The following is a 26,264-nucleotide window of genomic DNA, read 5'->3' on the forward strand; positions in this document are numbered from 1 at the left end:
AGCCAGGAGCACTCAGGAGGGGGGCGCTTTCCCCAAGAATCCAGGAAAGGGAGAAGTTTGGAACTTGTCACCCTCAGGTGGGTAGACAAGAAGCATAGGGCAAACAGGCACTCCACAATCCGTGAGGCCTCCCAGCTGCTCTGAGGGCCCTGAGGGCAGAGCCAGGCCTGGCTGCCATCTTTGCAGTCAATGCCCCACTCAGATTGTGTTTACAGCAGGTGCTTATTACATGCCTGCTAGGCTGAGTGTGGTAGGAGCTCCTGGGCATACTTCTAGTGTTAGAACTGCAGGCTGCAGGTGCTTGGGTGAGAGCTGTGGGTGCCCTCTCTGGGACCGACATGGTGGGAGGAGCGAACCAATTCCCATGAGTTGTCCTCTGATCTCTACATGTGCTGGTGTATCTGCCACCCCTGTCCCCACTATCAATGGATGAAGGAATGAATGAATGGAAAACCTCAGGATCCTGGGAATTCCCAGCAAGCCAGTTCTCATCAGCCCTCTAGAGTGGTGGGTCACCATGCAAAGGCAGGTTTGTCCCCCTTTCCTTTGCTCAGTCTTGTATGGGGGAACCCAATTCCTCTCCCTCACAGCTTGGTTCTTGTCTCCTTTCTCCCGCTAGCCTGTAGCTCTGTGTGTGTGTGTGTGTGTGTGTGTGTGTGTGTGTGTGTGTGTGTGTGTGTGTGCCCGGCCACCCATCCTGATTCATCAGATTTCCTCTCCCCCAGTTCCCAGCCCTGGAACATGGAGGATGATGTCCAGCTTGGAATCCCAGACACTCCCGGTGGCTCCCAGCTCTGCCTGGCCTGACAGTCAACTCACTTGTGTATCTCTAGAATATTGCCTTGCTGTAAAAAGGCTGGAAGGCATTGGTCTGTGTTGCTATTTAAAATGACAGATTCTGGCTCTGTGAACTTGGGTAAATTTAACTTCTCATTCTTGAGGAAAGGAAAAAAAAAAAAAAACAACAAACCCAGCTCTCCTAAACAGCAGGTTAGTGGGAAGTGCCGTTTTCGGAGCAGAGCCGGCTCCGGTTTGCACGTTCCCTCTTCCAGGGCTGCATATGTTCTGCTTTTGATAATATGCTTGTTACGAACACAGTACATTGCCATTTCAGAGCATGTAATCTCAGCCACAAGGCTGCAACATCTGCTGGCCACTTGTTGCCTGGTTGGATCATTCACACGGCTTCTAATTTTCCTCTTTGAGTTCAACATAAAAAGTTCTACTAAGCATGTGAAACTCATACTTTCCAACATCAGAGGGTCCTAAGGAGAAGCCTAGACTTCTATAACCTGTCTCCCAACCAACTGGCTCCATTTCCACACCATGCCCTCCCCACTCTCCTCCACACACACACTGGAGCGAGGCCACGGGACTGCATTTCCCATCCCTTGATGCTGGTGCACGCCCTCCATAAGCTTCATGCTCATGTGATGTAGACATATGCTTGCCCCTCATTCTGAGATTAGCCTGATGGCATGAGCCCACCTTCCCATCTATAAAAACAAATTAGAAGCTGCCAGGAGAAACTCAACCCCTGAGTCATGTTGGGAGTATTCCGTTTTAAAGCTTGCTTGGGCTCTCTCTCTCTTTCCTGCTTTTTCTAAAATGAGATGGGGTTAGTAATGGCCTATTCTTGCCAATTTAGTCCATGTTTCTCCCCATCTTGGCCAGGCCTTTGCCTCCCAGTAGAAGAGAAGCACATGTGACTAAAGGCAATTCGGGGTCGGCCCTTTGACTCAGTGACTTGCCTCTCTAAATATACTGCAGGGTAATTTTTTTCAGAACAAGCTCCAACAAGCCATAGAGGAAATGCCCAGACTGAATAACACATGTGACTAATGAGACACTCACCCCAAAACACACACAGTTGTTTTAGCGTTGGTCAAGTTCTTGGGCCTCTCAGAGGGAATCCTCATACTAGCTTGGTCTCTTCTTTGGAGGCCTTTTATGTTTGGGGAGCCTGCTCATAGTTTTTTAGCACCCATCTCTCTGAAGGTACATCTCACTCATCTTCTCCCAGAGAATGGGAACGTGATGCCCACAGTGAATGACTAGAACCAACCAACTTCTTTTGTTAGTGATAGGAGATCAAGTGGACCGTGTCCCTTGATTCTTTATAGTTCAGGTAAACTCAGAAACAGGATTACAATCTAGCAATTTTCAGATTGCCTAGCTATGTGGCCAGAGATAAGATGAGGCAGATGAACAGGACTCTAGCTGAGATAAGGTTCCTACATTGTGTTAATCAGCTTTCTGGCACCAAAACAAAATAGGTGAGAAAAATCAACTTATAAAGTAGAAAGGTTTATTTGGGTTCAGAGCTTTGGAGGTACCAGTCCATGCTTGGGAAGATTCATGGGCTTTGGAGCCTGTGGTGAGCAGCAAATTATGGTGGCCAGTGGGGACCACAGCAAAAGCTATTCATGTCACAACTAGAATGAAAGGACAATAGAAGAAGCTGAAGTCTCAGAACCCCCTTTTGGGGGCATACCAGTGACTCCGGACTCCCCCACTATGCATCACTCTTCTGCCTTCCAGTGGTGCCATGGATTGGGGACCAAGGTCCCTCTTTTGAAATTTCTATGACAGAAAATGAACTGAGGGCCTCACATACTAGGCATGTCCTCTTCTTCCTCTTCCTCTTCTTCCTTCTTCTCTTGTTTCTCCTCCTCCTTCTTTTAAACTCTTTGGGTCCCCATCACCCAGCTCCCAAATAAATACACAGAGACTTATTCTTACTTATGAATGCTTGGCCTTAGCTTGGCTTGTTTCTAGCCAGACTTTCTAACTTAAATTATCCTGTTTCTCTTTAACTACATTTTGTCTCTGGGCTTTTAACCTTTATTTTATTCTATATATCTTTCTTTCTTCTTCCTCCATGGCTGTCTGGGTGGCTGGCCCCTGGTGTCCTCCTCTCCTCCTTTTCTTACTCCCCTCTCTCTCTCACTCTCTTCCCTAGATTTCTCCTATTTATTCTCTCTGCCTGGCAGCTCCACCTATCCCTCTCCTGCCTAGCTATTGGCCGTTCAGCTCTTCATTAGACAATCAGGTGTTTTAGGCAGGCACAGTAACACAGCTTTACAGAGTTAAACAAATGCAACATAAAAGAATGCAACACATCTTTGCATCATTAAACAGATATTCCACAGCACAGACAAATGTAACACAACTTAAACTAATATTCCACAACAGGGTCTCACTTTGTATCCCTAACTGTCCTGGAACTCATTCTATGGAGGTCACACAGAGATCTGCCTGCCAAGGTCTCCTGAATGTTGAGATTAAATGCTCCTCTACAATTCATACATTTACCTACATATGAATTCGACATTGCAGTGTTGGCTTGCTTTGATCTGTTGGCCACTTCCCAGGGGAGCAGCAGGGTCCACCTGAGGTTGTGCAGGCGCTGGGTAGGAGCAGAGTCCACCTGAGGTTGTGTAGGCGCTGGGTAGGAGGGCCCTCCACTCGCTGGCACTCCTGGAAGCAGCACTGGGTGCAAAGCGGGAGCAAAGAACAGCTTTGACCAAGAGATCCATTCAGCTCTTCACCAAGTTGGGCGCTAGCTGCAGCTGCTGCGACACATCTGTGGCTCTGTGGATACTATCCTCTTCCACTCTGAGGTGCGATGCGACCATCCACCAAGAGGAGAGAGGCTGTCTGCCGGCTGTGACAGCCACTGGCCAAAGTGGATGAGTCCCTTCACAGGCATGGAAAGGCAGCGACATACCACTTTCAAACAGCTAGCCAAAGCCAGACTGTTGCCTGGGATTTGGGTGGAGGAAGAGTTTGCTCAATTCCAACTGCCTCAGCTTCCAACCAACATCACCTATTGAGCTGAGAACTGCCTTTCAACACTGGCCAGCGAGAAAGACCAGGCTGAGCCTGGGGACAGCAGGGACACATTACAGAGGCTTTTGTGCTGTTCTGCATGTTCCTCATTGGGGCAGGGGGAGCCTAGGTTTGCTTTGGGTTTAAGAAGTCTGCGCAGTCACCTCATTATCAGCCAGCATCACGGTGGGGCGGTGGCAGCAGCAGCTTCCCCCTGCTGGATTTCCCCAAATAGTTAGCAGCGGTGCCTAGGATTCAATGCATTGCTTACCCACAAATGCAGCTGTGTTAAGAGCGTCCTGGGGCCAGAGCCCTGGTTTTCTAAAGAGGCTTTAAGATCCCTCTTTTCAGATGTGAAGACAAACTGTAAGGAACAAGGGGATGGTTGCTGTGAACTTTTGACGTGGCCTGCTGCGTTGAACAGATGTGCTTGCAATGTATATCATCTTTGAGCCAAAGTTATTCACCAACATGAGACAGGCTCTTCCATGGGTACATCGGCCACCAGACTGACTGAGACATCACAACCTCCTGTAACTCCAGCTCCAGGGACTGTCCTCTGGTCTTCTCAGAGCACCTGTATACATGTGGCATGTGTGTATGCACACACACATATTAAAAAAAAATTTACACACATGTCACTTGGATGCCATGATAGAGCTGCCGTGATCCTGGCCAATGACACTACTAGTTGGAGTTTGAAAACATTCAAGTGCTTTAAATGTGCTCTTGGGGGTTTCATGTATAAAATGCTTGCCGTGGAAGCATGTGGACTGAGTGTGGATCCCCAATACCCATGTAAAAGCTGGGCATAATGGCATGTGACTATAACCTCGTGTTTGAGTGTTGGACACAGGCAAATCCTGTGGGCTTGCTAGCCAGTTAACCTATCCTCAACAGCAAGATACAGATTCATTGAGAAGCTCTGTCTCAAAAAGTAATGTGGAGAGCAATACAGAAAGACATCCCATGTTGACGGACCTTTGGCCTCCATCAGCATTCATACAGGTGAGTACACCTGGACACACATGTACTTATGCACATAACTGAAATAAATGTGCTTTTGGCTGTGTTTTCCCTGTAGAGCCACAGAGGAACACACTAGCTGACTGGCTGCTCTTCCAGAGGATCCGAGCTCAGTTCTCCATACCTACAAGCAGGAATGTACACACATTCTTCACCAAGGAGATCCGGACACCTATGGGAGAACACAGGATTAAGGCCAAGAGCATCCTGCACAGGGGACCACCCGGACTACTCTCTTTGAAGGCAAATGCCACTAAAGGGCATGAGTAGTGGTTCTATCTAAGCAGTTCATGGGGGTGAGGGTAGGTGGATGGTGACAAGTACTGATCAAATACAGAGAGCTGGCCTTGGGCAGTGGCTCAATCTCTCTCCAACACCGACAGAGAATGACAGTACTAAAACTAATAAAATAAAAATGACCACTGAATATCTACCAGCTATGACTCACCCTTAGAACGTAAGCAAGAAAATTTTGGAGCTTGCCTCATTTAAAGACTCCAGAGAAATGCAGAAAACCAATGAGATATCTGGTCAGATAGTCCATGTTCATACTGGAACCCACACTTAAAACTTCATGAAGTAGAGCCCTCACCAAGAGGCCTCTGTGGTAATACCTGTGAAATGACCCAGCGCCGTTTTCCATCAGCTTTTTACCGTCAGTATTAATAACAGCACCATTCCTATCGAAAACGTCTTTTTATAATTGTGTAATTACATACCTCATTTATCCAATTGTTAAGGCAAGAGACTGATTAAATATTAACCACTGCTTGGTTCTTGCGGTGTCATTAGTTGGAACACAACCCTGTAATCTCAGGTAACACATGATGGTAATTATCCTTTGCATTCACACTCGGCTGAAAAAATGGAGCAGTCAATCTAGATAAGGACCAGCCAGAAAATGCATTGCCTCTAAATCCCATTTTATCTCCTAGTCTGGAGCAAGGTACATTTCAGGCTAGCTCAGGGGTAAATCCTGAAGAGTAAATCCGCCATCGGCTGCTGGGTGATGGGTGGGGGAGCGAGGTGAGGCCGGCATACCAAACAGCTCAATTCCCACATGCACAGTCCTCTCCGGCCATAAATCCCACCAGGCTTCACAAGTTGTAATGGGAAATTTCTCCGAAGCACCAGGATGGAGAATCTCGCCGAGGTCAAGCATCATTCATTGTGGAAGCCGGTGCTGAGGCAGCAGAGTTGCTCTTGTGATTCTTCCTGGACAAAGAAGGGGTAGGACTGGGGCTTTGGGCTTGTCTAGACCAGCCCCTCAGGAGGAGCATGGCCTCTTTCTATGTTTTTGTTCCTTCCTTTCCATGCTCTCAGTCCTCTTTGCCTCTGTGCACTCTGCTGGGGACATATTACCAGCGTCTGACTTAAAGAGAACCTTGGCTATTAGGTCAGCTTGGGCTCTCCAGCAGCAGGGGACTGGAGACATGTTTCAAGATGCTGCAGTCTGGAGATGCTAAACCAGAACAAGGCCAAGAGGGGCCAGGTGTCTTGTATGGCCTGACAGTCATAGTCTCTTAAGGGCCTTCCTGCCCGAGCACCTGTCTTCTAGAATGGGTGACTGGTCATGTCTCCTTCTGCCATGAACCTTAGGTGCTACAGCAGGGCTCAGTTCTGAAATCGGGCTATGTGGGGACCACACTGCTGAGGTCAAAGGACACTCTAGAAAGCTATTACATCATAGCTCAGGGATGGTGAGATAGCTCGTCTGGTCAAGACCCCAGGCTGGCCAGTATCTGGAGGAGCTCTTGGTCTCACAGAAGTGCTCTTCTGGTGCAAAGCACTGCTGGCAAACACCAGGAAGACCGTTGCTCTGAGATGGAGACAGCATCAAAAGTAGCATCCTTTGTAGGTACAAAGGATGTGCTAATAATACACTGGGCCTGGCTCCTGATGAGAGGGGTCCATGAGAAAAAACCCAGCTTACTATTACTCAGAGAGCATTTAAAAATACTATTTGCTGAACTTCAAGAGGACATCTAGGAAGATTTGGGCTCAAAGAGTTACTCATCTGTGGCTGAACCATATGAGGAAGGAAGGAGCAGATGCTGTGGAATAAACTCCAAGTAGGGCGGGGCCTGGATGTTCAAGAGAACCATGGGGGATGGACAGCAGGTCCCTCAAGACCCAGTAGCAGGGTTTCTGCACCACACACCCGTGTTTGATTGCCGTGTAGATTAGAGATGATGAAAGACCCTGGCTTCTGTATTACATGTCAAAGATCTACTTTAGGTTGAGGAAGAAAAGGAAACAAAGTCTCCTTAGTAAAGACCACATCTGTGCAGCAAATTTGGGGTTTGCATTTATTGTTCAGCAGGGGAGCGCCATTTAAATTCTGTAAAACAAACAGACTGGCACCAGGCCTCCTGGGAGACACAGGCAGTGCTTTTGACAACTCATTTGCTAGATCCTAATTATACTGTAGGCTTGGGCTGTCGTGGTGGTTGTTTGTTTATTTAATAGCAAAGTCAGGGGGGAAAGTAGAGTGCAGGATTACCCATCATCCCCCTCTCTGGAGGTTAGAAACTCAGGGCCCTCCAGCAGTTTGTGTGCAGCATCTGGGGGACTGTTAAAAACCGCCTTTCCAAATAAGGAGCCTCCATTACCGGGCCCCTGTTTGCTAATTTCTGGCTTGACAGCTTACCTAAGGACCTGCTTCTGCATTTATTCAGCCCAAAGGCAAATTCTATTGGGCAGTCTCACCCCTTCTGATGTTGAACAGATTTTATTTCTCTCAGGACCCATGCTTAGCCAATTACCCCTTTCTGGTAATCCCAGTGTGAAACCGGTACCAGGAGGCAGGGTTTTCTTAATGCTGCACCCCGGAAGCATGCACCCTGGTGTGTGCCCTGGTGGATCTATCAATGGATTCCCTTTCCTCTCATGTCACAGTATCCACAGAACCCCCTCATAGCTGGCAGTAGGCCCACGGTGCTCAGAGGTGCTGAGCCCCAGAGTCTTGACAAGCCTACTCAGAGCCTTGCCTGAAAAATGGGCCTGGTCTTGCTGCAGTGGGGTAGCAGTTTAATTGGCTCCGACTTCAGCATTCAGCTGGTCGTCTCCCCTGGAGGGGAGGACACAGGAAACAAACAGCAGAAATTAATCAAGTTCCCCCGATCATTTGTAATGAGGAAGGGAAGGGAGCATTCAGACATTTAATTACAATATTTTGTAATTGTTAAGCCACCAGTGACACACAGAACGCTCTCGCTGAGCAGACACATATGTGTTTTGTGAGGAGGCTGACACGTTCAGCAAAAAGGCAGTGACTGTAACCACCTCTTCTCCTTTATCTTCCCAGAAAGGGACCAATTCAAACAGATAATGTGACTACATTGCTTTAATTACATTGTATACATTTCATAAGAAAAAAAAATTCTGGGATAGTGGTGAGCCCAAGTCAACTGGTAATAAAAAGGCCATTTCTAATTCTTGGATGACAGACGAAATGAGTTCAGCTCTGTGGACAGCAAGGACGTTTAAGATGACAAAAAACTGAATTCAATTAGCAGGCCTTGTTCAAACTGGCTTGGAAATGATGGAGACAAAGAAGCCAGGTCACCTACCTACTGCAGAGCTCAGTACAGCATGTGCCATACTGCTGTGGAGAAGCAACGTGCAAGCGTCCCCCATGCTGGTGCCTCGGCATTGGCCATGTCTGGCAAGCAGATCCTGTGAGAGAGTCAGTTGCTAATGTTTTCAGTCTTTCGCCTTCCATAAGCACTTAATTCATCAGGAAGGTATGACTGGAGAAAATACGGTCAAGTGTTGAAAGATGGCCCGCTAACTGCATTGCTTTCAAGTGCAAGGAAATTCTGATGAAGTTCAGTTCCAAATGTTGGGGGCGGGGTGCGTGGCTCTCCCATCTGAAGAGTCCCTGTAAGACACTTGTGGGGCTGACCTGTGGAGAGGGATGGTTTCTTTGGATAGGAATATTCAGTTGTTTTGCCTACTGAGGGCCTTTGTTGAGGTGTTCAGGGGGAGCTCCTCCACCCTCAGCGGTGACTTTCACAGCCCTCGAAATGCTGTCCATGGTAAGGTTCACACATTTAATTGCTTTGACATTTAGAGACAACTGACCTGAGCAGCAATCACCTGGGCCAAGCTCACACCAGCTTTCCCTTTGTTCAAGCAGTTGTTGCTTCCGTTTCCAGAAGCAAGCAGTCCAAGGGGAGAAGCACAGTATGCTTGGATGTTAGGACTGTAGCAGGATTCCTCAGCCCTGGAGGGTGCATTCCGCTATGACGGGCACTCCTAAGGCACTACCCTGTAGCAGGAACAGTGTGTTATTATAGGTGTGGATCTGAGTCACAGCCACTTGCCTAAGTTTCTAGTCTCTAGTGTTCCAGGGAAAAGAACTGGAGCAGGGATAGAGTCCACTACTAAGTGTGTGCAGGAAGAGAGTAAAGAGGGAGGAACAGGTCATTGTAAGGACTAGAAAGCCACCTCCAAGCTTGGGGCTACTTGAATGCTATGTCACTGTTGGAGGAGAGGGCTCAGTCTCATATGGCTGGGGTGAGCAGCGGGGCTTTGGTGGGGCTGGCTTTCCTTGGGAATGCTTCATCTTTCATGAGACTAGGAGAGTGGGGTTTTCTCTCCAGAGGAGGATGCAGAGAGGGATGGGCGGGGGCAGGTGGCAGGAAAGGAAGTTGTTGAAGGGCAGCCTTAGTGTGGACAGTGTCTACCATCTTCACTCAAACTCCCTGATGACCTGGCCTAAAGGGGAAGTAAGATGGGCTGTGTGGTATGAGGAGGGGTGAATACATTGTGCACTACAGACTCAGTGCTCTTTTCAGTTACTATCTATCTTTTCTGTCTTATTTTGTCTTCTGTTTTTTAAGACATTCTCCCAAGGATGTCAATTAATCTGAGCAGACATGGGGGATGACTTATGGGCTTCCTATGGGTTGTGCTGGCACCAACTGGAGATGGTCCTTAAGAAATTGGCAAGTGCCAGATGATGATTGGATGTCATCTAGACTGCAGAGCTCTTAATGTCAAGAGCTCAACTGAAACTTCACTGAATAAAGTCCCCAGTGAATCTATAGGGCTCAGGAAAGTCCTACCCACTTACGTTAAGCTTGTACCCCACAAGGCCCTTACTGTTAGAACTATTATTCTTTTTGCTTGTGGGTGCACACATTCAGAGGCCAGAGGCTGTTATCCAATTTCTTCAATTGAGCTCTACTTTTTTTTTTTGAGGCAGGGTCTCTCGCTGAACCTGGGGCTTGCTGATTTGGTTAGGTGAGCTAGTTAACAAGTCCCAGAGAGTCTCTGGTCTCTGCTTCCTCAGTGCTGAGATTTACAGACACATGCTGCTGTGCTCAGCCTTTATGTGGGTGACGGGGATTGACTAACAGGACTATGCAGCAAGCACTTACTGAGTTATCTCCCCTGCCATATTCACTATTACTTCTCACTACATGATGTGTTGAGGTAGTATTTCAGCACACAGAGGGAAAGTAAGGTGAAACACCCAACTGGAGTTAACACCTGCTAATTTTCTTCTCCCTCATGCCCTTTATTCTCGTTTCAAGAGCCAAACTTCCTTCTCCAATCTGAGCTAAAGTGCAGGCTTGCCCTGGCCATACTGCTTGCTCTATGTCAGCCTGGTTCTCTGAGGAGTGTCCCCACAGGGGCACACTGTGGGGAGGGGTTCTTCACATGAGTGATAAGGCCCAAGAGCTGTTTGCTCATGATGGGGTAAGGTCTTAGCGGATCTGGGGGTTGGTCACTCCATAGTTTCTTGGCAACTGGGGATATAAGCTGCTATGAGAAGGGAAACCATAGCTGTTTTCTTTAAGCCAAAATCATGCTAACCCTGAAAGAGGGGCTGCTGAGGAGTGCCTACAGAAGCATGTGGACTAACCAGATGTTATACTGGAATGACTGGGGCCAAGCAACAGCTAAGCAAAAAGAAGGCTTCCTGTATGGGCTCCCAGCACCACACAGGCAGAGACAGCAGCATTTAGTTACCACAGAGACTTTGTCTAACTCCAGAACCTCCTCTTGGGAAGAAACAGGAAGATGGAGATCACTTTGAAATGCAAGAGATCTCTCCTTCAAACAGTCTGTTCGGCCTTAGTGACCCTGCAGGCCTGGCAGCAGGACACTTAGCCTGAAGGCAAGGCTGGGAAGACGGAAGCAGAGCCATCTGCTTAGAACTTGGGGGGTGGGGTGGTGGAGTGGGTATGACTTCTTTGTAAAGTAAGAAAAGATGGGCTGGGGACCCAACTGCCAGAATCCCTGTCTTCTTTGGACTTGGTTTCTGCCATGTCATTTGGAGTTAGGATAAGCAATGATTTCAAACCCTCCCTAGAGTTGGCAACTGTTAACAGTGTAGGGCTATGCACATACACCACACTGTCTCTTGGAACCCAAGTGGTGGCTTCACAGGTGTACCACAGGGCAAAACAGGGCTACCAGGGTATTATGAGAAAGTGGTATCAAAGGTCTACTAGCCACAGGCATCCCCAGTCCTGCTGTGCCTAACATTCAAGTTTGTAGGGAGACAAAAGCCACTCATCAGGCCCCCAACAGAAGGAGAGCCAAGACAGGCCATGTTGCCCAGGAAGAGGTCAGAAAGCCAAAAGTCTACAGCTATCTATTCAGATTGTAGCTGCTCACAAGTGGGTCATAACGTCCATCTAGAACAATTCAGCCATCTAGAGCAATTCAGCCTTCTAGGACAATTCAGCCATCTAGAGCAATTCAGCCTTCTAGAGCAATTCAACCATCTAGAGCAATTCAGCCTTCTAGGGCAATTCAGCCATCTAGAGCAATTCAACCATCTAGAGCAATTCAGCCTTCTAGGGCAATTCAGCCATCTAGAGTAATTCAACCACCTATAGCAATTCAGCCTTTTAAAGCAATGAAACAAAACAGAAAGTGTCAGCAGTGTGTATTATTTTATGGAGCAAAAATTTGTCTGTGTGCTAGGTTGAAAATCTGCCTTTCTTGTGGGTTGTTCTCTGTGGGACATGTACACACAGTGGCTAGAGGTTAACACTGGGTGTCCTTCTGCAAGCATGCCCCACTTATTATTTGAGAAAGGGATTCTCACTGAACTTGGAGCTCACCGATAAGGGCAGACTAGCTGGTCAGTGAGCCCTAAGGATCTATCTATTGTCTCTACTTCTTTAGTGCTGGGGTTACAGACAATGCCACTATGTTCATTTTTTGTGAGTGTTGGGGACCCAAACTCAGGTCAACCCAAACACTTTCATAGCAAGGACTTAGCCCACTAAGCTATCTTCTCAGCACATAAAGCTACTTTTTTAAAACTGAAAAACAAAAGTAACAAAAACATTCCAACAGAGTAAAAGAACATGCTCCACCCCGTCACCTCCCATCCAGTTAAAAATGCAAACACATTCTGGCCACAGGACATGGAAAAATCAAGCTGGTACTGACGAGGAAGCTTCCCACTGGCTAGCTTTCAGAGTAGGTGCTATCTACGCAGACTGCTTGGGAAGAAAGGTCATCGATAGTCCTATGAACCTGTGAACATTCTGAGTGACAATAATGACATGCACGGCAAGGCAAGCCCATGGATGCAATAGTACACGAATGTCACGGTCACGAGAGAACCACATGTTTTTTGATTGAATTTGAGGCCTGTTCTATAGCAGGAAATACACGCTTGGTGCTGTAAATCTGGCCAAGAACCCAGGTTTGGGGAGCTCCCAGGCCCAAGGGGTGAGCCTGCTACTATTATTTTATTAAATGAACTTAGTTAAATTAAACTGCCCTCTAACTTCACAGATGAGTGCAGCTCTCAGACCTCATCAGAAAAGGTTCTTTGTGCAGTAGATGACAGTTAACCCAGAAATTCACAACCGGTCAAAATACAGACATGAAGCGAGTGTGTGGTGCTCAGCCACAAACTGGACATCTACAGCGTACCCCTCCCTACAAGGCCCAGGAATCATGTTGGAAGAGGGGGCAGGCAGATTGGAAAAGCCAGAAGCTGGGGAAGAATGGACCACAACAGTGTCATCTGGACATGACAGAACCAGTGCACTCATAAACTCACAGCAGCTGTGTGGCCTGTACATGATCAAGCCAGTCACCAATCCAGCATGGCTCATCAAGGTCCATTAGCAGCTACAGACAGCGGATGGCTCCCATGGGATGGCTCCCATGGGAAAGAGAGAATCTTCTTTAAGGGTTTGACTGCGGCTACGCTGACCATGCTCTACTGAAGGACCACACAGTCATGTGTATATGGGCAGCAAAGATTGGACTTGGTGGGCTATAAAAAAGGAGAGAGGACATGAGGTTGGGAGAGAGTGGGGCAAAATCCAAGAGAAGTTAGGGGAGGATCAGGAGGTGATTGATAAAACATATTTTATGCATGTATGAAATTTTCAGAAATAATAGTTATAAAAGCAGACAGGAACACCTTATGCATTGCTTCTTTTCCATAACACATATTTTAACACCATGACATGCTACTTCAATTTTTTACACCAAAGCATAGTGTGATGGATATTCTTGGTTGTCAACTTGACTACATCTGGAATTAACTAAAACACAAATGGCTGTGCACACCTGTGAGGGATTTTTTTTCTCTTAATTAAGTCATTTAAGTGGGAGGATCCACTTTTAATCTGGATCTTTGAGGCGAGAAGATACACCTTCAGTCCAGATCTTTTGAGGTGGAAGATCCATCCACCTTCCATCTGGGCCACCTCTTCTGCTGGCAGCCTACATAAAGGACATAGAAGAAGGAGGCTTGCTCTCTTTCCCAGCTTGCTCTCACTCTTGCTAGCAAGTCCATTCCTTCACTGAAGTTAGAGCCTACTTTGGGATTCTGGCATATACAGAAGACCAGCTGAGACATCCAGCCTCATGGACTGAACAATTACTGGATTTTTGGACCTTTGGTTGGTGGACGGCCATTGTTGGACTAGCTGGATGAACCACAGCCTATAAGCCAGTGGTTCTCAATTTTCCTAATGCTGTGACCCTATAGTTCTTCATGTTGTGGTAACTCACAACCATAAAATTATTTCATTGCTACTTCATAACTATAATTTTGATACTGTTATGAATCATAATATAAATATCTGAGATGCAGGATATCTGATATGCAACACCTATGAAAGGGTTTAGGTTGAGAAACTCAGCTGTAAGCCATTTTAATCAATCTCTCTCCCTTTCCATACATATATATATATATATACACACACACATATATACATATATATATTCATTCTATAAGTTCTGTTCCTCTAGAGAAGCCTAATGACCACAGTATTCCATTATATTTTTTAGCCCATTCTGATGAGTTATACCCAATCTTTCATTTATAAACAAAAATTCAGGGACATATTGTTTATCTATTTGTGTTCTCATGGATCCCTGGGTCAAAAGATCTGTGCCTTTTGAATTTTGATGCTGTATAATTTCTTTCTACTGATGGTAGATCAAAATATTCATGCCATTTTGCTGTCTAGACACTGGGGCCAGGTTTACTCTGCCCTCCTGGTTCCGATTGTACCTATTACTGTCAACAAGTTCCTTGGTCACATCATGACATTAGATTGTTGCCCTGCTCTTTCTTCAAACACTGTTTGGACTGGACTATTTGTGGGTCAGGGTAGAATATTTGCCTTGCATGTGTTAGGGCCTCAGCTGGAAAAAACAAACACCTATGAAAGACAGATTTTATGGGCATTAGAGTAATTTCTTGAGTATAGTCACTGTTACAAGCTTGGCTCCATGAATGTCATGACCAATGATATAAATGTGTTTCATTGAGGACATGGTGGGAGTGGAGACATTTATCATTATACGTTACCCCACAGGCAGAGCCTCAGGGCGGCTGGGAGCACCTCTGTTTGGGGCATCTCTGTGCAAAACTGTCATTGACACTTGGGTGGCAGTGGATTAGACTACTCTCACTGCCCTGCCTCTGTGGAGGCTTGCAGACCACCCAGTTGTTCTTGCCAGCCCTTAGGTGTGGACTCAATTCATGTTCAATGAAAAAAGCAGTTAACTTTTTTGAATACTGAATAGGTATTTGGTTTCTCAAAAATACGACCTATTATAATGCTAATAACTGGCAATTGGTATTTGGAGCATACTGAAAAAGGCAACTATTATCAACCCCGTTGGAAGCGAATTGTTGACTGCTAAGCTAATAGCAATGGGAGCATTCTGAGGATGGAACCTGCTTAACTTCACATGAAACCTACAACAAGGGGTTCTGATATCACTTTTAGCTGTTACCTTTGTTTTTTCCCACAGTGTTTCCTAAGGTTAAACAATACACCGAGGCATTTCCACAAGTCAGAGCGTGGCTACTGTGATGTACTCCCCAAACGGTGTCTGCATCCTGAACCCAACTTCACAATACATCTGAGAAAGAGGTGTTGTGGTTTCATGATGAAGCTGCCACAGTCAAGGGCAAGCATGAGACACAACAGACTTCTCCCCCTAAAGTAACACTCCCAGAAACAGTTCATGCAGCATGGAAGCCTCGATCAGCTGCTGATAGTCCAGCGGGACTTGAAGCTGAAATTCTATGCTGCTAAACCCAGTGAATCCTGACCAGGGCTTATTCTCAGGAGCTCAGTAAAAAGAAAAGACTCAATAAAACATGCACCTAACAAAGCATATCAGCAGCTTGAATGGGGCAGGCCTGTCCAGATAGGAGAACCCTAATAAATAAACGAAGCGCAACATTTATGGCCAACCATCATGTCACTAGCCCAGAGAAAACTGGAGCCACGCAGCTGGGAGAGGAGGAGTCTGCAGCCCGAGAAGGCCATGGAACGTGCCCAGGCTCAATTATTTATGGTGTGCAGATGAAGAGACAACCTTCCATATGAGGAACAGTTCAGCAGAGGAGGGTGGGCTAAACCAGGATGAGATCCAGAGATCCAGCAAGCACCACGAAAGGGACATGAATACAAATGACAAGCAATAAAACAGTACAAATCAGAAACATTGTAACTTTCAGAAATAATTTAGGGTCAAAAGAAAAGGGGGGAGGGAATCTGGCTTTGGGACAATTTTCTGAGAAGCAAAGACATTAAGCAAAACGAAGATGCTGAGTTGAAGACCCAATTTGCTGCAATGCCATTCTAGCTATGAGCTTGGTGCTTTATTGAAAGAAAGAAAGAAAGAGAGAGAGAGAGAGAGAGAGAGAGAGAGAGAGAGAGAGAGAGAGAGAGAGAGAGAAAGAGAGAAAGAAAGAGAGAAAGAAAGAAAAGGGCAAAGCAGCAATTTTGCATTTAGCTGATGCAGACGCTTTGTTGTTGTTGTCCCCTGGTAACGATCTGTGTGCCGTTCCCTGTATAGTAGGGCTCAGTCTGACAAAGGGGTATCTCTGTCCTCAAGAGACTAGGGGCCTTAAACCAGCTTCTGGATCGTGTGTGCATATGACAACAGCTTCACCAGGGAGAGCAGAGGGGCAGTTGCAGGAGAAAGGTGCAGATCTGGAATTCCAGCCTCCATAAATGCGCTTTTTATACAGAGATGTGGATTCCTCTGGTTCTCCGTAGTTTCTGATCTTGCAATCTATACCTAAGGGCTGTCCGGGCCATTTTTAGTGACTCTTATATGCTACGATGAACCTCCTTCAAACCTGAGCCAAAGCATAATAAATACCATCCACCTGCTGCTATATGCTTCAAGAACTCTTCCTAGCCACTTCTTGAGGTGAGATTGTCACTGTTAATTTAGAGAGAGGCTGGAGCCCCAGAAAGAGACTTCTCTCCAGGCCACAGGGAGTAAGTGGCACAGTACTTTATTCTCCTGGTATGGGCTCTGTGGGATGACTGGCTGGAACTGTGCCAAGATCCAAGGGCGCCTCTCTCAAACCTACTAGCTCAGTGACTCCCTCCCCCAACAAGGGCCCTCTTCTCCTGTCCTCTAGAAGCACTGATTTAAAGGGCCAGAAGTCTCTTGTCTTGGCCAGCACCAGGACAGTTTGCACTGCTGCACAGGTCTACTTCTACGGGGTGGCATCTGAAGGAGTTCTTCTATATAGGTCCTTCATGTTTTCATTCTTCAAAGGCAATCGGACTTGAACCCAGGAGCCTGCACTCTATCAGTGAGCTATGTCTCCAGGCCCAAGAGTTTTCTTGTAGATGCTCGGTGATTCCACTCTTCTACCAGACCCTCTTTGCCACGAATCAGTGTTCTGATGGCATGTTTCTAACTTTGGTCAGTAACTTCAGCCACCACCCTGAAACACATTCTAGAAGGAAATTTGGAGCCAAGCATACATACCTTCTGTTCACTTCTGTTCTCTCCTCCACCCCAGCTTGCCACCTATTTCCAGTCTATTTCTTATTACACCAAGGGCTTGTGGCTGAGTGGAGGGTCCCACAAACAAAGTGCCATCAAACTTTGCTCTGCCTGCCAGGTACACATCCACCAGAATGGCCATTTTGCTCTTGGCAATGTTTTCTGAAACCCTGCTCTGTACTGGAGGACTGGATGGTCTATGAATCATTTCAGAGTTTGATTTCAAATTATATATATATATATATATATATATATATATATATATATATATATATATATATATATATCAAGACAAGGTTTCTCTGTGTAGCTTTGGCACCTTTCCTGGAACTCACTCTGTAGCCCAGGCTGGCCTTGAACTCACAGAGACCTGCCTGCCTCTGCCTCCCGCGTGCTGGGATTAAAGGTGTGCGCCACCACAGCCCAGCTGATTTCAAATGGTATTCTTGGTACATACAGGTTTTATACCTTTAAAATAAATGTTGCTAAGAACTAGCAAATTCATTATCAGTACATGCAGACTATTTCATCATTAATGGAAGGGGTCGTCTAAGAGCATCAAGCACTTGTCGCTGCGGCAATCTCTCTGAAGCCGAGTTGAGGGTGATCAATGGATAGACCACAGAAAGATGCTTTGGAGAATCCAAACCAACCTTCTTTCTCAGATTTGCAAAACTGTTACCAAAAGGGTCTCCTTTCCACACTGCTGCAGCCACAAAGTACCTATAACAGCTAGACATTAAAAAAGGTGATGTAAGACCCAGTAGCTTAGGCATCAACATTCTCTTCTTCCTTCCTGGTAACTCGCTCAAGCCCGGGCCTGGCAAACAAAACAGGACTGGCTGCATGCACAGAGCTCTCAGGGAAGGCAGCGGGTTTAGGGTGCTGAGTGCTTAGACCCCACTTTCCAGAAAATAACTCGCAGACAGGATGGCCAGAAACTTCAAATGGCTACTTTTGTGATTTGAGATAATTTCCCAGGAATTTAAGAGGCTATCACTTACTCTTGACTTTCAAAGAGATTCTGGGCTTTAAAGGCACAGTTGCATCTAAAATTGATCAGCTAGCGACAACTCTCTGAAGTTCCTGGGCGGGAGAGAAAGCAGGAGGCACCGCCACATCTGGACTGCACCATATAGTTCACTTTCCAGGTTGTAAATCTTCTGCCACAAAGACTTCCCGAAAATAACTTTCCAACATGCAAGTAGATTTTTTTTTATTAGCTGAAGTATCCATTTTTTCTATTATTTTGAGATGGAACACTAGAATACTTGCTGGCTACTCTTCAAAGAACTGCACATTTAAGAAAACAGCAAAATTACAAAAAATGTGTCTTGAAAACACAGATTTAAATTATGGTAGAGAAAACATTAAAAGGACTGTTCTAGAGCATATTCAAATAAACCAGAGACTAATAACATGAACATTTATCATGTACCTATATACTATAGTTGGGACTACATGCCACTGTTGTAGAATTAACTGCTGATAAATATAGCCAAACAGTATCAAAATAAGAGGACACATATACACATACACTTACACACCCCCACACACTCAAACACACCCAAACCCTCTCTCACACACTCAAAAATTTGCAATCGAGAACAATCTTCTCTACATTTCAATTTCCTAATTTTAATATTTTTATTTTTTATGAAATAAAGTCTATGATATTAGAGAATGCATGGAATTTTAAAGTGAGAGTATATATGTTAGAAAAATTCATCCAGGGCACATATTTCTTTTTTCTTTCTTTTTCTTTCTTTCTTTCTTTCTTTCTTTCTTTCTTTCTTTCTTTCTTTCTTTCTTTCTTTCTTTCTTTCTTTCTCTTTCTTTGTCTCTCTCTCTCTTTCTTTTGTTCTTTCTTTCTTTTCTTTTCTTTTCTTTTTTTTTTTTGAGATAGAGTTTCTCTGTGTAGTTTTGGCACCTGTCCTGGATCTGGATCTCACTCTGTAGACCAAGCTGGCCTCGAACTCATAGAGATCTGCCTGGTTCTGTCTCCCGAGTGCTGGGATTAAAGGTGTGCACCACCACCACCCAGCCCCATATTTTATTTCTTAAGAAAATAAAACTATGCACAAAAAATTACCTCTGTGCCCTGATGTTAGCCCTGGAGTACTGGATCCTTACCATGAAATACTAACAGAAACAGCATGACAGAAAGGTGGTGTGACATCTCTTCAGCTGCGTGGCCTCAGTGTCACTGCTTTACCTCACTGGGGAACTCAGGAGCTCCCTGGTTAGAGAATGCACCCAGGATAGCCCAGAGTCTGGTGGGGTCCTCACAGTTGTGCTGGTGTGCCCAGTGAAGAAGCAGGTCCTCCTTCCTCCCCAGCCTCTGGGCACAGAGCAGGCAGTTAAAGCCTGAATGGGACCAGAGAAGCCTGGTGGGGGGCTGTGGGCTGTTCATTCCCCACAGGCCACCTTCACTTTCTGCCAGCACTTCCTCCCTCTTCTGATGAGGGGGTGGCTGCCTTTTTACTTTAGGAAATGCTGGGGAGTCCTCCACAGAGGCACAAGGCTTCGCCTGCTTCCTTCTCTCAGTGTGAGGCTTCTGGTGGGGAGCCCCAGCTCTGCCGCCTGGTGAGATAGCCTCCTGAAGTCGGCCTTGGATCTCTTCGCCGTGCACATGAAGCAAATGGAACTTTATTTCAGCAAAAGACTGAGCAGTGATCTGACAACGGGCACATTTAATTTGCAACTTGACTTCATCTGCCTGGTTTAGAAGGAAATCTTCTTCCAAACTTGACTTGGTTTCCCTGGAAAGGGGGAAACAAGAGAGGTAAGACTTCCCAGGAAAATGCAGGTGGACCTCTTGCCGTCAGGTCTTGGCCTCCAGGGGTATAAGGCATCGTGCTTTGGAGATCTCTGCAAAGCCTGAGCAGAGGCCACAGCAAGCTGCCACCCCTAGGGCCAGACATCTCTGAGGCCACCAGGGACAAGAGTCCTGCATCTCCCCCTAGTGAACCACCTCCCTGGTTACCACAGGTGTAGTCAACACGAAGATTAGGTCATATGACAGGAGCACACTGTGGCACTGCTGGAGACGACTGTCCCCATCATCATGCCACCCCCACCACTTTGGCAGTTCTGACATCTTACTTTAAGACGATCTGAGTACATGAAAGCAAGCGTGAAGGGAGGCTCCAGGCACATGAGCGGAAAGCATGCTAGTGAGAGATGGAATGAACTACTGGAGAGGGGGAAAGGCGAAAGACAAGGAATCTTGTTGTTTTCCATTATGACTGAATACAAAATACTCAGAGCAACTGGGACAATAAAAAAACAAGCAGCAGAGAACATAAGGTGTTGGGCAGCGTTTCCTTCTCATCCCTCAGGCACCTCAGTTGTGGGCGTGGACCACACTACAGGCACTTCCGGGGTCATTACTGCTCAAGTGCTGGCCTTGTCAGCGCCCAGATTATGGAGCTTGCTGTTGTTGAATAATGTCAAGGAGCAGTACTTACCAAACAGAAGGACTCAGGGAAAACCTAGCCTGACAGGTAACAAAAGGCACAGACAGAGGCTTAGCTGGAGTACCTTGGGGTCTGGTGAAGGGGGTAGCTTCACATGGTGTTGTGGGGTAGATAAAACTGTTTAGATAAGAATTCTGTGAACAATAATTTTGGGGAAACTACTTTATAAAGACTACTAAAAACTATATATGGTAATCCACTATTTTAATTTTTAGATGCAAAAATAATCTGTCACTCAGCTGTCTCCAGCATACCCAAACTGGCATTCATGCCCTGACTTACACAAGTTTGATAAGTAAATATTGTGACTGAGCAGACCAACAAGAAATATGGTCATTCTTCAAAGAACTGAGGGGGTGGGACGAGGTGGCTTATTTTACCTTATGACATCTTTTGTTGTTGTTATTTTGGGCCAGGGTCTCACACAGCCCAGGCTGACCTTGAATTCCTGGTCTCAGTGTCTCTGTCAAGTGCTAGAATTGTAGGTGTGTACCACCACTCCTGACTACATTTTGGAATCCTAATCTTCTCAAATCACAACAGACTGTCTTGCCAGGCTTCCCTTCTGGGAGCACTCACCTCTCCAGTGGGCCATCAGGTCCTTGCACACAGGCATCTGTGTCTTTGTTCTTTGGCGTGTCTCCTGGCTGCAGGTCACTGGAGGAGGGCTCTGTGCTGATCACAACCCTGTGCACCTCCTTCAGATGGCCAAAATAGACTCGGACATGACCAAACACTTTTGCACAAAACTCACAGCACACTAGTTTCTTGGGGCGACTCTCACCATGGTGAAGTTTCATGTGCGCGCTCAGGCTGCCGGGACGGACATAGGCCTTGCGACAGATCCCACAACTGTAAGGCCGTCTGTTGGTGTGTGTATTCATGTGGTCTAGAAGGTGATGTTTGAACTGGAAGTGGTGGTTACAGACAGGACACATGTGCCAGGGCTTCTTAATGCCAGAGAACCCATTTCTGAGCACAGAGCTGGACTTAGGGGTAGGGCTGTCATTTTGCTTGGAGCCAAGACACTTTGGAGGCAGTGTGTTGTTCAGCAGAACACCCTGACCTAGGCTGCTGGGAGCCTGGGACTGCAGTGCGGCTGCAGGAGACGCCAGGGGCGCCAAAGCAGACATGATGATGATAGGCTTGGGCATGATGCTGCGATACTTTCTCGAAGCAGCCTTGGGCTTCTGGTCTCTGGGTTCTTGGGGACTGTTTCTCCCCCTCTCCACGCCATCTCCACACATACCAATAATGAACTTCCTCCTTTTGCCCTGCAGTGCTAAAATCTCATCTGGCACTTTCCATTTCCTTCCTCTTCTCCTTGCCGCCCCACCGCTGGATTTTCCTTTGTGGCTGAGGTCTAGTTTGGTGACAGGACAGAAGGTACTTTCACAAGCACTCTGCTTTGACCCATGCAGAGCACTCATCTTGCTGGGCATCGTGGTGGCTGCATCAACCCTTTCTGTTATGGACAGTCTCTCATCACAGTTTGCCCTGTATCCAAATGAAGATACTTCGGCATCATCAGCATCTGTGGCTTTCCCTTTTGAGAAGGGCAGGATGGGCAGTTTACCCTTCGGTACTGAAGAGACCAACTGAACCACACTGCCGAAGACAGTGTGTGCAGGGGCCACCTCTTCTCTGAGCTCATCACCAGCACCAGCAGGCTTAGTGGGCACCTCCTTCCTGGCAGAGTCTGCCTTCTGCATGATTGCTGGGAGGTCCTGTGGGGAAGAGGAATCCTCTGTAGTGCATGCTGGGATGGCAGGAAGCTTCAGGTCTCCACAGCTGTTGGTCACTAGAGGACTTGAATCACTGTGGTCAATACTACTGGTCAGTGCAGCTGTTCTGATGGTGGGAGAAGGGTTTAAAGTGGGCATTTGCTTCAACAGGTTGGTCTGGTGAGGCAGTTCAGAACGGGCTTGTGGAGAAGGGCACATCTGGCATGTCTGGGCTGGGCCAGGAGGTTCATTCCAGCTACTCTTGGGAGAGCTCAGGTCCTGTTTCTGTCTTAACCCTTTGTTACTTAGTGGTTGATATCGAGGAATGGGCAGTTTAAGGTTTTCATGCAGGGACATTCTGGGCTTCTGAACTGGCTGAGCTGAGGCAACATTCGGCAAAGCAAGAAGAGAAAACGTCCCCTCCTGGCCAGCCACCTGCATCAGAGCATAGTTCTGGGTGGGCATGCCCAGAGGCTTGGAGGTTAGAGCCAGACTCCCTTGGTCAGAAAGTGAGGAAGGACACGGCAGCACTCTGGATGTTAAGACTTTAGGCACAATTTTTGGTGCAATGGTCCTAAATTGACTCTTACTCTGTAAACTTTTCCCACTCTGTGCTGTTCCAGAAGGGATGTTTGATTCATCTGCAATGACAATACACAGATTACTACAGTGTAACTGTCCTGGTACTGAAACTTCAATTCATATCTGATCTGGGCTAGAAACCTAGCTCAGCAGTCAAGAGGATATACTGATCTTGCAAAGGACCTGAGTTCATTTCCCTGCACCCATGTTAGGTAGCTCACACCCGCTGTAACTCCAGCTGCAGGGGATCCAATCCTCTTCGGGCTCATGCAAGCACCTGTACTCATGTGTATACATCCAAACCCACAACACACATAACTTTAAAAAGTCTAATTTTTCTGTGTAGAACAGATTCCTTGGCCCTTCCCCATCTTCCTAAGCAACTGTCTATATCCTTCAAGACAAAGTTTGAAGGTCACCTGCCCTGCTTTCCCAAGGACTGTAATTCTCCTCCACTGCTGCAACATAATTCTCCTGTTAGAATAGCAGCCACTAAGGAGAACTTCCAGAGAGCTGGGACTCTGTTCTTCTGGTCCTTGTGCTCTGTAAGTCCTTCATCCAGCCTCTGTCTTACCCACTTTTGACCCATCTTCACAAGCCAGAGCAATCCCACTTTCCTTCCTGATCTCCAGAGCTGCAAAGCATCTTCTCTGGAACATTCTACTGTGACTTCTGTTTTATACATATGTCTTGCTTTCCCAGAACACCTAAGCTTTATGAAGGCAAGACATACTAAGTTCATCTCTTATCACCCACTGCATCTTTGGTCTGAAACAAATGCTTTTTGCATCACCTGGCTTTTCACTCTGGTTTAGGCTGCACCATTTGGTGCTAGCAATGCAGTTTGTTTGCTTTGCAAAGTGACGAATTCCAGACTGAAGGTGGCTTTGGTGCTGTTCCCTGTGTGACTTGTGAAATTTCTTCTCACACTTTTCAAACTGTTTATGTATGCTTTTGCAATTAAATCATCAGCATTAAAAAAAACCTGATGTGACACTTTAGAAAACGTTAAACATAACCAAAGAGACACAGGATGATAAAGGTACAGAGCTGAAGAGAAAAAAAAAACATGAATCACACAGAAAGCACCTTCCAGGATACTAACAGGAACAATTTCAACTGATGGAATAACGTTCCCAGATTTATTGGCCTGACCACAGAGCAATTACTACAACCTTAAGAGAACAATTAAGGAAACATTTTGGTTCCCCATTCTAAGAACTGAATCATCCATTTTATTCCCCAAGGCCTCAAGGTCACAAGGCCTGGCTGTGGAGAAGTTTCTTATTTTTAAGTGCCTCCTATTAATCAAACTTCATGTAGGCTCACATGTACTAGCTGCACGCACTAGTCTAGGAACTGGGTATTGCAAGCCCATAATCCCCTTTCTGAAAGTTGTGGGGCCACCTGAGGGTTGGAGTTTATACTTTCACATTTTAGAAAAGTAGTAAGATAGAAACACACACACCAAATGTTACACAACACCCAGCAGAATCTGCAGGTCATCGATAATTAAACCCACTGCCACACCTGCAGCAAAGTACATTAGCACTTGCAACACAGCAGGGAAATGAAAGTTCTGAATTGTTATTTCAGTTCAGGGGTTTGCCTCTGAATGATTGAGGTACTAATTTTTAATTTAGATTTTGGAGCTTTGTGTAAAGAATTTTAGAAACATTTGTTTGCTCGGATACCAGGGACAGGAATGTGGGGAGCTAAAAATCCATTGAAATACAGAGTAAAAGCTTTAAAATTAGCCCTTATTGACTGCCCACAGTTAGTGAACCAACAATTTGATCAGAAAGTTGCCTGTTAACACTATGGTAATAAGCAACATGGTAGGAATAATTTGAAAAGTATGACAACTTACTTTAGAAAGTACTTTAATATTTGGTTAAGAAAGAGGATGTCGGGTGTGATCTCACACACCTTTAATCCCAGCACCTGGGAAGCAGAGGCAGGCAGATCTCTGAGTTTGAGTTCAGCCTGGTCTACAGAGAGAGTTCCAGGACAACCAGGGCTACACAGAAAAACAGTCTCCAAAAAAAAAAGAAAAAAGAAAAAAGAAAGAAAGAAAGAAAGGAAGGAAGGAAGGAAGGAAGGAAGGAAAAGAAAAAGGATGTTAGGAAACACATGCTACTTGCCTTAGAGTGAGGAAGGCATTACTTCACACAGTAGCTGCCTTAGAGTGAGGACAGCGCTGTGGTAGAGGACGCTGGGAAGAGAGGTGGGGCTAGTTGACTAGACAGCAGAGGAAACGACACTGGGAACAGTACATTATGCTACTGGGGTTAAACTGATGTAGTCAGAGCAGAAAAGAAGAAACTGTAAGAAACAAACAGGAGCCGGGCGGTGGTGGCGAACACCTTTAATCCCAGCACTCAGGAGGCAGAGACAGGCGGATCTCTGTGAGTTCAAGGCCAGCCTGGTCTACAGAGCAAGATCCAGGACAGGCACAAAGCTACACAGAGAAACCCTGTCTCGAAGAAAAGAAAAAAAGAAACATACACACCGAGGAACAAGTGTGAGGGGAAGAGAGGGACCAGAAGAGACACAGACCCACGAGAGCTGACCCTCAGAGGCAGGACACAAAGATGGCCACCCAAAGAGAAGCCACCAACAGCCAGTGTCAAGGTTTCCTGAAGGTGTCCAGAGACTGAAGCTGGGAAAAGGGTTCTTACTTTTGTGACTAGGGATTAGAAAGCAAGCTTCTGGGTTTTCAGAAATGAAACTGGATACACTTTACACCGCCATACCAAATGGCAGTGAACTATGACACACTTAACTCTCTCCACTGCTGTCCATGTGTCTCCCCAACCCTGTGGAGACAAAACCACACAGGAAAAGCAGTGATTTCACAGCAAAAGGAGGCTGTGATGACTTCAGAGTTGTCTAGGAGACAGGCTTCTGAGTATGTCTTGAGAGCTTTCTGAAGAGGTTTAACTTAGGGGCAGACCCACAGCAAATGGGCTGGGGGCTGGAGAAACGAAAAGGGTGAAGGTGAAAGCCTTCATCTTGCTCTGCTTCCTGACCGGCTGCAGTGTGACCTCAGTCACCTCATCCCACCACCATTCCTTCCCTGACATGCAGGCCATTCAAGCCCCAAGGCAACACCAACCCTCCTTCCTGCCCGCCCTGCTTCCACCAGGTATTTTGTACAGCAGTCAGAAGAGCAGTTAACTAACCAGAGGCCAACTGTGGATGAGAACAAAGGCCGGGCCTGCAGGCCCCCAGCTCTGCTCCAGACTCTGATCGTCAGGTGAGCAGTGTGGGCCGCCTGCAGTGACAGCACTAGGGGGTAGGCAAGTGGCAGTCAGTAGAGCCTGATGTTGGGGATGAGAAGGGCATCAGCTGG

At 46.4% G+C, this 26,264-nt stretch overlaps 1 protein-coding gene across 5 annotated transcripts in view; it reads right to left on the minus strand.

Annotated features, from left to right (window-relative positions):
* Window positions 1–19,017: 19,017 nt before the first annotated feature.
* The window catches only part of Znf438 (zinc finger protein 438), a 157,617-nt gene continuing 150,370 nt past the window's right edge, over window positions 19,018–26,264 (minus strand). For all 5 annotated transcript variants that reach the window (XM_059263729.1, XM_059263733.1, XM_059263730.1 and 2 more), the window contains 2 exons: window positions 21,183–22,968; window positions 19,018–19,886 (listed from right to left, as the gene is read on the minus strand). In XM_059263729.1, coding sequence (XP_059119712.1) covers window positions 19,328–19,886; window positions 21,183–22,968 — 2,345 coding nt within the window. In that variant the 3' untranslated portion in view covers window positions 19,018–19,327. The remainder of the gene's footprint in view (window positions 19,887–21,182; window positions 22,969–26,264) is intronic.

This window comes from Peromyscus eremicus, chromosome 5 (genome assembly GCF_949786415.1).
Source record: "Peromyscus eremicus chromosome 5, PerEre_H2_v1, whole genome shotgun sequence".
In the NCBI taxonomy this organism is placed as follows: Eukaryota; Metazoa; Chordata; class Mammalia; order Rodentia; family Cricetidae; genus Peromyscus; species Peromyscus eremicus.